Genomic DNA, 11,950 nt, shown 5'->3' with positions numbered 1-11,950 from the left:
CAGACACCAGTTGCTTGAACTCAGAGAGATGCTGGGCCACCTCACCTACCACTCCTGGTACGTTGATCGCTTTTCAGCAATGGCCAATTGAGATGGAGGGTATCGAGGGAGAGAGGGAGAGGGAGATATGGACAGTAGATCTAACAGGGGAAAGACAGATCAAGCTAGCGAGAGTGTGGTGGTGGAGCGTAAGAGTGTGAAAAGATAGATTCAGAGTTGGACAGAGAGAGAGAAAAGGAGAGATCGGCATAGATAATAGAGGCAGGAGAGATGGGGTAGAGAGGTAGTTAGAGTATAGTGATGGATAGAGACAGGGAGAAAGCACAAGTGTGTGAGGATAGAAGCAGAGCTGGACAGGAAAGCGAGATTGAGATAGGAAGGTAGAGAAAGCGAGAGAGGGACAGGTTGGTACAGGAGTGTACATGTATTTACACAACACAAACAGGCCTCCTCCGTGGTTATTTGGTTATTTTATTCTATGTACAGTAATTTGTTATAAATATAATACATCATTTCTGTCTGAAAAGCAGTCACGTAGATACATTTAAATAACAGCTGGATCAGATGGGGCAGACAGTGAGCGGTGGAGGGAGGGGAAGATGATTGGTTTTGTAGAAAATTAATCTTTTTCTCCTGTGAAAACAGCCCAGCCCACCTACCTACATGCGCACACACACACACACGCACACGACAAATGACCAACACACAGGCCAGGCAGTGTCTCTCAGCCTATTCCACTTTTCTCAGTATTCTATACTGCTTCAGTGGGCCAAGGTCTCACTGCTTCAGCAGTGAGTGCCACAGATTCCTTTCCTTTCTCACTTGGTCACACAAACGCACAGAGACACACGCGCACATGTTCGTCCCGCCCGCTCCTCAGTGGCACCAACAGCTTGTGCTGGCCGGCTTATTGGATAAGAAATGTCCTCTGGTCCTTCTTTTAAGCAGGTACAACTACTTCTGGAGACATTCAACAGGTTACCGTCTTTAATTATCCAGGTTTAGGATGCCGTGTGGAGAGGAGGATCTTTGTTACTGTGGCAACAAAGCACTGCAGCTTAAGCATGGGCGGTGTGAGGAGACCGAACACATCCTACTAGAACGCTCATACACAGGGTTATACTTTTGAGCATTGATCTGGGTAAATAATCCATCAGGACTCTTTAAAAAGAGGGGGAAAAAAGAAAAGAAAAAAAGAAAAACATTTAATTTATTAAAAAAAGAAAAAACTGCTGACATGAGATAAATATTCCTGGAGAAAAAAAAAAAAAAAAAAAAAAAAAGTCTTTTGAACTTCAGTCCATAATTCTTTGCATTTAAGACAAAAACAGCTAGGAGTATTATTTAGTTTGAACCATCTCACCAGAGTTCACAAGCTCGTCAGATGCAGTGCTGAACCGAAACTTTTTTTTTCCCAGTTCAGACTTTTCTTTTTTTATTATAACGAAGTAAAAAAACGGCTGCAGTCTGGATGCTGTAGGATTCGGGGTGAGAGTGGAAAGTGGAGAGTTGATGCTGGGAGAGCAGCAGGCCACAGCGCTGGCGGTGTGGCTCACACACTGTTGATGATGATCAGGGCAGGCATGGCGCTCTGCTGGCTGGTCTCACACATCGTTCCTGACTGTGCCAGCTTTGCGAATACCCGTGGTGTGCCCAGGTTGTACACACCAGCCTGGAAGAAGCAGGCCTTAAGGGACAGCCGATGAACCTCCTGTGGCCGCAGCTGCAGCTTAAACTGCGTCTGTCCCAGCCAGGTAAACGAGCCATGCACCTCCAGCGACTCCGGGCTAAAGAAAGAAGAGTTGGCAGTCAGAGAGGTTCACACATGCGCACGCACACACGCGCACGCACACACGCGCACGCACACACGCGCACGCACACACGCGCGCACGCACACCAAGACTTTTTATAATGCTTTTTATACAACACAGAACATAATTACATGACCTGGCAAGATCTGACCTTTGATCCACGTTCTTACTCAGAGATGCTTGATAAAACGCACCACTTAGACGCAAACCATTTGTAGTCAAATGCCTGAAAATGCTGAGTTTACTCTTAAGATGATCTGCCAGGCCTTTACTGCAGCCATTTATTTGTGGAGCTTTCTGCTTTCAGTTTTATCTTTAGTAAATGAAAAGCCACAACCTATCAGTTTTGATGAATGTGGCCGAATCGGAGCAGAAAGTCTAGCTCTAAACACTCAAGAATTCATCCTGCTACGTCTATCAGCAGTCACATCAACAAACCCCAGTAATTCTTTCATTGGCTGCAGAGTATGCCCAAAAGTGTCTCCACCACATTTGACAGATGATGTGGTATGAAACCGTATTCCTTACTTTTCTTTCCCATACAATTCTCTTCTAATAAAAGGCTTAAATGCTAACTAAACTAAAGCAATTAAAATGCAGGGATTACATGTACAGAGTGTGACATTGTTACAGAGGCAAGCTATTCTTTTTAATACGTTTTTTGAAAACCCTCAAAGAAAAAAAAAAAAAGAAAAAACTACAGACGGTGTACATTAGATATATTATTGGAAAGCCGCCAGCATTCTGACTGAAATTCCTTCTCTCCCTTAAATATTACATGAGCAGCTCATGTCATTATTCAGTCAACCAAAACATGAATAAAGACAATCAGGTTTTTGTGTATTTATATTTGTAGTTTACCATTATTAGTAACCAAGACCAGCAGCTAATATTGTTTTTAGTCAGAAATTAATGGAGCACAGATTTCCAAGGACTGCTGTAGTCGCTAGTAACCGCTAGTAACATCGGGGTCCAAGCACTATGCACTATGATGGATCCAGTTGCGCACAAAAGACTGTATTCTGGTACACTTAAAGACCACAATGCACAGGAATATTAATGTAAGTCATTAAAATTTTCACTAGAGCCCACAACAGGGATTTGGTTTATGAACTTTATCACTGCTCAATGTTAACAATGCTCAAAGTTTATAAATTACTGGTATATACGATTATATAAACAGATTACCTGGTAGTTTTGTGACGCAGGTCAATAATGACATCCACCTGAGCCAAGGAACAGTTGGACAATGTCAAGGTAACTGGAACCATGCATAAACTGAAAGGGACACAGACACGAACAAAAAGATAAAGAGTCAAACAAAAGCTAGTAAACAATCTAACAGCTGGTTCACATGGCTCTCTATATGAAGGATGTGATACATAATACAGCATGCATTGTTTCTCTTTTCTGAAGTGTCAAACAAACAGCTTGTTCTAAATCACAGACACACAGTGCTCCAGATGAGGTTCTTTCTCTAACAACTGTACTTTAGGAATTTTCCTAGAAGTATAAAGGCATCTTAGATAAGAATAATATAAAGTAAAAAGACCTTGTTAAAAAACACAACAAAGAAAACTGGTCACTGACTGTGTGCTGAGACAGATTTGTGTTGTTTAACAAGGCAAAACACGTTTGAGTGAAAAGGGAAATTTAAGGAAGTTTAGTTTCCTTGTAAGCTGAACCAGATTTGCCCTTTAATGGACATAAAGGTACAATAGTGACATCCTCATAATAACTTAAATTAAAATCACAGAAGCAAAAACTCATACAGTTTAGGTGGGCTGCTTATTAATGCTAGAGCCTAAGAAAATGACTGCAACAACGTAGGTCATCTTATTTTATATTTGCTCTTAGTTTTCATCTGCAAACCTCACACAGAACTTCCCCTGTAGCTGTAGCTTTCCTGTTACAGTTAACTGTAGCTAATGTATGTCAGCATGATTGCTACCCAAAAATGTAATGGGACAACTTGGAAAGAGAAAGACATGAACGGCACAGTGATGCAGGATGCCTCAACACAGTCATTCCATTTCTCAGTGTTCATAGAATCAACAGATTAAATTTAGTGTTAAATTTACTGACATATCCGTAAGACCAAATGTGTTTGGAGAGCTGATGTGTGTGCACGCATGCATGTCACCTCTTCTGTGGGAATGGATGGTCATATGACTCAGGGTAGTGCAGACAGGTCTTGATGAGATGAGAGAGCTGTTCCAGCGTGGGTCTGCTGACAGGAGGAGGAAGATCAGGCTTGAACTTCAGCAGCACCATCTCCTGAGCTTCCTGAAACAGACATACAATATATACAGAGAGTTGGAAAAACACCTCAATTACACAGAAAAAAAAAATGTATTGCTTCTGACCTCAAATTACTGCATTTGGAGGAAGAACCATCATTTTTTCACTTTTAGTAAGTAAATAAATAAATAAATAAATAAATAAATAAATATTCTCCCTGTTGTCAAGTTCCCGGTTGCCCATTTTATTACATAGAAGGTGCCACAATCAGGGTCAAAAACTAAAACAACAAAACAAAAAAACAACTTTGCTTTCCACGTCAGAATATCATAGCAACTGTGAAGCATGGTGGTTGAAGCATGATAGTTTGGGGCTGCTTTGGTGCATCAGGTCCTGGATGCCTAGTTAACATTGATTCTCTAATCAGAAGCCGAATTCCTAGTTCCCTCAATCAGAAGGATGCACATGTACAATTCTACCTAATTTCTATTTTTAAAAATGGAAGCTGTATACTTTGGGACTGGCCTAATCAAAGCCTTGACCTAAACCCTATTGGCATGTTGCTCTTGGACCTGCTGGTTCATGCTCAAAAGGTCTACAAATGTCACTGAGCTCAAGGAATTCTGCGTGGAGTGAGGCAAAATTCAATACCCCTAATCCTAAGAGTAATTGAGAGGCTTTATATGGAAAAACGGAACATCCACAAAATAAAATCAATATCAACAGTACAGACACTACAGTAAGTCTGTATTTTTGGGCTGTGATGTTCTACACCGTACAAACATTGCAAAGAAAAACACTTTCACTCACTGAAGTACGCTTGAATAGCTTTAATACCATCTAATGACCATCTGCATCCAAGTTTTTATTGAGAGTAGTGAGGCAAACTCCTCCACACAGAATAAAACAATCAATTATTAATAAAGAAGATAATTCACAGCCGTCGTTCATTTACAGTGCCAGTGTAACATTTACCAGCATATACTCCTGCAACAAAATCTGCTCAGTAGGTTTTGCTCAGGAAAAAGAGGAGGAAAAAAAATAAGAAAAAAGAAAAAAAGAGCAAGATGCTGCTTATCGTGCGTGTGTGTGACGAACGAGCAATGAAACTGCAGCGGCTCACGTGGCACGACTGGAACAGCATGCGTGACGTGATTCCCTCACGTGAGGGACTTCCTCTGCTGTGAACGGGGGTGTCTACGGCGACTGTTGCTATGCAACAGTGTGCAGAGAGGAAAAAGTGGAGGACCAAAATGTAGCCTGGACCAAAAGGGGTGGGAGGGAGGAAGAGAACGAATGAATGAACGAACAATATAATTGCATGAATGAAAAAATAAGGAGGAAAACTAATGAATGGACAAACGGTTTAATGAATAAAAAAAGAAGGGGATGACAAAAAGACGGGCACAGACTCAGAAATAACGAACTGAGGAAGCAGGTTAGAGAGAAAAGTGGGGGAGAGAGTGGGAACATGGACATTCAGGACATCACTAAGTAAAGAGTCAGTGTTTCTCTGGGGGTGGGGAAAAAAAAATCCCACAGGAAGAAACCCACACACAAGCAGATATGGATTCCCAAAAAAAGATGCAGGTGCGCCCACATACACTCACACACATGGATTCATTTCAAAAAGTGGTTTGTCGGGTGTCGTGTTGGAATTCTCCCTCCGCAGAGAAACATGAATGCAGACGATAAGTGCTCGGTCACGCCACACAGCACGTCACAACAGCACTCCCACGTTACATTTGGCTCAAACAGCCAGCACGAGACTGCAACAAGGGGGTTTACACTGCTGCAGGTTAAGTGAAATTCAAACTGCACCACCCTCCAGACACACACACAGTGCTTTGGCAGGGATTCGTTGCAGTTGGCCAATGGAACTTCCTCACAATGCTGCCCCCTTGTGGACAAGAGTTTCAAAAGTGTAAGGCATGCTCAGAGAAGCTCAATCTGTGCATATTGTGCTCTACGGTAGAAGAATGCTCTAAAATCTTGGCCTAAAGTTGTTTTCCTAAAGTTCTACAAAAGGCCACATTTAAGAGAGAAGGGATACCTGTTCACTAAAACCAATCTGAAGCAGGCAGTTATCCATCAGGTTTAGAAGCAATGTCTGAGAGTGGCAAAACCGTACAGCATTTCCTACAGCTTTCTAAATGTTATCATGGACATATAGTCAGGTCAGTTTATTACTATTTGGACAGTGACTGTTTTTTGTAATTCTCTCTCACCACTGCTATGGTTAGAAACACAGTAGTCAGGATGTGATTAAAATACTGCTTTAAACATTCAGGGGGTAACTTTTTTTTTCCATAGTCCCCACAGGCCAGTTGGTCCGATGAGCAGTTTCATGATCAGGTAATCAGGTAATACCCAATCATACTTTTGTCAAATTAAAAAGCTCTACAGTTGATTCTAAGTTTTGCATTAGGATTAAGCGGCTGTTTACAAGAAATCTCAAGATGTGGCCCAAAGAGATGCTTACCCAAAAAAAAAAAAAATAAATGTTCTTGGACAGATGAAATTAACATCAATCTGTACTAGAATGACTGAAAGAGAACTGAAGCATACCACAACTATTAACCTTGTATCTCCATTTTTGCCGTTATTCACATGACAAATAAACCAATACATTTTCCAAAACAAAAATATTTTTACATTGACTTCCAGTAAAAGTTAAGAAGATTTCCCCTTCTCCTGTAAAGTGATCATTTTGGAGATTTTTTGCATGAAATCAACATGACTTAAGTCCAAACTGTTCAGGGCCCAGGTGGTCAAAAGAAACATCTTAAATGGCAGAACAAGCAACAATTTAAAACTCTCTCTACCAGTTAAGAATCATTGCACCAAGGTGCTTTCAGGAAACACAGCCCAGGCTGCAAATAAACATAGTATGCAACAGTCCACCGGAACAGGGCTCAGATAGTAGTCCAGGCTGTATGTCTCAATCCAGCAACATGTATGACTTTGGGTGTCTAAAAAAATTCATTCTTAACATTATTCATTCCAAACAACAATTTTAATAAGAGATTATTAATAATCTTAATTAAACAATGCAAAATAATTATTCCACACCGTTATGCTAATGTAGTGCAATCTATGAATCAAGAATCTTTTAACACCAACATTCTTGCTCTGCCATAGGTAGCTGCTTGACGCTGACCTGGACATCGGTTCTACAACACTGAGGGAGTGGTGAAGGGTTCGACTGTCAGGTATAGGTATTCTGGTCTGGTGAGTTGGAACAACTGTTGCTGATGTTGCTTTCATACGTAGTAAAGATTTTTATTATGCACCTCAAACCAGCAGTGTGTTACCTACTGATCAGCATAATCAGTACAAATCAAGGCAAAACATGAAGTATGTAAAAGAAGGCAATTTGGCAAAGTAAGTTTGGAGGAAAATGGTCTCAAATAGCTTGTTATTCTGATCTCAGCCTAGGGCCTCACCATGCTCTTAGTCCAAACAGGCAGACAATTAGGGCACAGCGCTTGTGTGTTCTCTCCCTGACAAGGGGGACAGTAGAGGTAAGGACCATTTAACAATGTGCCAATAGCTACAAATACAAGTGGAACACTGATGACTTGCCTTGGAACCACTTCTCAAGCACTTTCCCTGCAACGTGTCCACCATAAAAATGCATTTGACTGAAATGAAGTGTTGTATTTAGAGACGCCAGGGAAGGATCTATAGTCCGCCAAGCTGTCTGGCACTCCTCCAACTGAGCACTTAACCTGCATTTCAATGAGAACACCTTTGTGCCCTTGGCTAGGCACAGATGATGATGCCCAAGTGTTTTCTCCACACACGCACACCCATACACACACAATCGCTCCCACTATATTAAAGAGAAAGATTAGTCTTTACTACAATTAAGTGATTAATTAATAAATCAGTAAAACATGAATATGGAGTGCAGTATATACAAACATCCCACAGCAAAGGAATGTAAGAATCACTTGAATACAGAGAAAGAAACGCATGCATGCAGCGGTCACTAGCACATGATCTCCTCAGCTCCCTAAAGACTTTGCTGCCACTCTGCTCATCTGTAGCCACTCTGCTCACTACTAGACCATTAGCCTTTAACATATGATTAGAAAACACTCTAATTTAGTCAATAGAAAGACAGGTGAAAGTGTGTGTGTTTGAGCACGGATACCTCTTTCTGGGAGAGGGAGCAGGCCTCCTTGTCAATGGTCTGTAGAGCCACGTGAAGCTGTCCCTCTAAAATGAGCTGCTTATTGTCCTCCACCACATAGGCCTGCAAAGGACAGCATGTCAGAAAATAAAGCAGCATACAGTGGGTGCAACGGTGTCCAAAGGCCACCCTTCATTAGAATTTCCCCTCAAAGCAGGTAAGTGCAAGTCCTTTATCTTTCCGTGTCAAGGAACATGCACAATTTCATAAAAGCCTCAATAACTAAAAATTATCTGCAACGTCATCACACTAGTAAAGTCCACAAGTCTTACAAGTAGGAGCATTTTCTGTAAGTACTGGAGGTCTGGACTGTTCAGTCCACTGTTCTGAGAAAAACAGAACTTTTAAAAGTGTAAGTATACGTACAGTTTCTAAACACTGGATGTTTACAAACTCTCATCTGATCATTCTAAGGACACATGGAGTTGCTTGTCATATATTATACGTTATATTCAGTATCAGCTCTGACAGTGGGTTGGAATAATAAAAAATAAAAAAGATTCACTATGGGTCACTAAAGAAATGCAGTGAGCGGTGGAACAAAGGCCTAAAAATGGGTAAAATGGTACAAAAAAACAAAACAAACAAAACACACAGACGTGAAGGAAGAGGACTGCATCACCTTCCACAGCACAATGATGTCGAGTTCCACCTCACTGCATTTGCGAACAATACTGGTCATGGTTTCGTCAGCGCAGCTAGCTGGCGTGAGGCTCTGTCTCCTCATGAGGGCTCCGGCTGTGAACGCACCCCCTTTCCTAGGCTCAGAGGGAGGACCTCTTCGGAAAAAGAAGTCTGCACACGGAGTTGTAGAACTCACAATCTATAAAGAGGCAAAAAAAGGAACGAGAGACATAAGCAAACAAAAGTTCAACGAGATATGTATATAGCCCTGGTTGAAAACATTGCTTAAATATTAAAATTAGGTTTGGACGATAAACCAGTGCCCAAAAAAAAGAACATCTGAGGCCAAGACCTGTTCAGTCCAGTACTGGTTTGAATGAATAGGCAACATATTTGGCTTAATATACCTGTTCATTGCCGAGATTTAGGTCAGCAAAAGTGTATTTCTCCAGTGCGCCTGAGGTAGCTGCAGAAATGGAATATATAATACCGAATTATTAAGCAGTTTCATATTGGTGCACATTAAAGCACATTAAAGTACAGCCTTCCTAACTAAGAACTTTAAGGGGTCAATCTGGAAACTGGGTGAAGATACAACAAATGCAAATAGGACAATTTTAGTACCTGAATAAAATTAAAAGAAAGGCATTAATATCAAACATTGAAATGACAGCGCACAAATACATACTACAGTCTGAGAAGATTACATTTTAAAAGCATTTAAATGCTCAGAGACACCCTAATATTGAATTAACTACAAAACGTTAAGTACTGATTTAATGTGCAACCCAGTATTATTTGTAGTTTTTATCCAATAACTGGTTTGGTTAATCAGTGTTTCATGCTGGTGCTACATTACAACAAATAATGCTGTTTCTGACCATAATTCCAGTATTCTAAATTCATTTATTACACACAGTAATTCTTTTTAACCTGATCTAAGGCAGAACCATTGGCACCAATAGGGTCAATTTAATGTCTCAAACAAACTATGGCAACTATGGGACAGTTGGGGAAATCCGGCATATTTAAAACACTACTATGCTAATCCCAACCTACGATGTTCGCATATAGTATTATATACACTATATAGACTACACCACTTCAATAGTCAGATAAGCTGACTGCTATTGTTCCTAACGGCTGGCAGCGGTAAAGGTAAAGGGTCCTATTAACAGTAGAGAGAATTAAATGGTGAAGGGCACTGATTAACAAACAATTGTGATTGATGAGCATCAATCAGTTTTAACTGTAAGCAGACATCTGTAACTGGGAGCAGTTGAACTATGATGTGAATCGACTAGCAAAAACGTAATCATGTGGGTTCTAACATGCCTGCTATGAGGGAACAGTAATTAGCTGACAGATAAATTTGATGAAGTATGATTATCTTTAATTGATGGCACCATGCGTGTGCATGTGTGTCTCACCTTCTTGTGTTCTGCATCTAGTTGCCCTGAAGCACAGCTTCCCCCTCTCCCTGCTGGCCAACTTGGAGTCTGCAAATAAAAGAACACAAAAATAAATAAATAAATAAATAAAAGATTTTAAAAAATGGCTTAAAAGCTTGTCTACTTCTCCTCCCTTGTGTCTCATTCGCAGTTTAGCAGCCCAAAATGCCATTCTGAGGTTTGCATCATCTTTAACCTTGACGTGGGTCTAAACTGAGAATGACAGCTCTTTTAGAAAAGCCTCTCTCGTACCCCAGATCAAAAGGATAAAATATTTAGACATGTGCTCACTCTCACACACACATACACACACTTTAGGCTCAAACATATTTGGTCTGTTCAGGGGCGGAGATAGCTTTTTTTGTTTTTTATCTGAAGCACAAGACAACAGGACTACTTGAGGGCACATTTGCATTCTGCCACCCATTCTTAAACAGACCAGTAGCAGACACCCATGTTGATCTTAAAGAGCTACAAATTCCAATAACGGAAAACACCAGCCGATACAAGATTTAGATTCTCTCTTTCTAAATTTTATACTATTTTAAATAACACTGATTAACTAGTTACAATTGCACCTGTCAAGAGGTGGGATATACATGTTAGGCAGCAAGTGAACAGACACTGATGTAGTGAAAGCAGGAAAACTGATCTTAGCTGAACTCGGACAAGAGCCAATTTGTAGTGGCTTGTCAAAGTTAGTCCTTCTAGTCTAAAACCCACAAAAGAACTACTATAGCTTAAACTACACAATAATTATAATAAAATAATAAAAATAATCAGCTGTCCATGTCTTGTGGAGCTCATGATTCTGTTGAGTTAACTGTCTGCACTGTCCAGGGAAGGCTTCCTGCTACAGTTTTAGCTGTGAGGATTTGATTGCCTTCTGCGACAAGGGCGCAGTGAGGTCACTCATCACTGTCGCTTCTCATCCAACTCATCCCATACATATACCCCTCTACCCCTCTACCCCACGTCTGGCATTAAGCATGGTGTTGATAGGATCATGTTTATCTGCTCCAGGGCGTCCTATTGTATTGCCATTACTTCTCTTCAGGATGATATAATAATGAAGATAATTATATATATAATTTTATTACTCATTAAATGCTACGTTGTCTTTGAGCATGAATATTGCTATAGCCCTATTTCGAGACTTTAACCCATGAACAATTTACATGGCTGTGTACCAGGGCCACTTTTGTTTTAACTTGGAATGAACCGGGATGCTCTCAGAAATCTTGTTGACACACTGGAAAGGTAAGATGTTCCTATGTTTTTCTAAAGGCTGTGCTCCAACATGACATCTAATGGGGCATTAAAAACGGATGCAGTTGATGAGACTGTAATGGGAAGACACGGCTACACAGTCATTTAGATACAAACACATAAATGTTGATTAGTTGCCCTGCAGGCACAATCCTGTGCAGCAGGCACATAAACACAAATAATGCAGCCGCTTCATTACACATGCTCAGGTTGTGTGCTCACAGGACGCACTTTTTTGGGGGCTTACTGTTAAGAGCTGTGCAAATTAAGCATTTGACTGGAGACAATGTCTCGCTCATTGGTTTTAATTTTTTTTTTTTTTTTTACTATAGCCCATTATTCACAATAACTCTTCC

At 40.6% G+C, this 11,950-nt stretch overlaps 1 protein-coding gene across 2 annotated transcripts in view; it reads right to left on the bottom strand.

Annotated features, from left to right (window-relative positions):
* Positions 1-453: 453 nt before the first annotated feature.
* trappc8 (trafficking protein particle complex subunit 8) overlaps positions 454-11,950 on the bottom strand; it is a 40,296-nt gene continuing 28,799 nt past the window's right edge. For both annotated transcript variants that reach the window (XM_072682681.1, XM_072682682.1), the window contains 7 exons: positions 10,305-10,373; positions 9,282-9,340; positions 8,873-9,073; positions 8,212-8,313; positions 3,955-4,097; positions 3,000-3,089; positions 454-1,787 (listed from right to left, as the gene is read on the bottom strand). In XM_072682681.1, coding sequence (XP_072538782.1) covers positions 1,553-1,787; positions 3,000-3,089; positions 3,955-4,097; positions 8,212-8,313; positions 8,873-9,073; positions 9,282-9,340; positions 10,305-10,373 — 899 coding nt within the window. In that variant the 3' untranslated portion in view covers positions 454-1,552. The remainder of the gene's footprint in view (positions 1,788-2,999; positions 3,090-3,954; positions 4,098-8,211; positions 8,314-8,872; positions 9,074-9,281; positions 9,341-10,304; positions 10,374-11,950) is intronic.

Source organism: Salminus brasiliensis, chromosome 1 (genome assembly GCF_030463535.1).
Source record: "Salminus brasiliensis chromosome 1, fSalBra1.hap2, whole genome shotgun sequence".
Lineage (NCBI taxonomy): Eukaryota > Metazoa > Chordata > Actinopteri > Characiformes > Bryconidae > Salminus > Salminus brasiliensis.
This window is presented reverse-complemented; position numbering and strand designations above follow the sequence as displayed.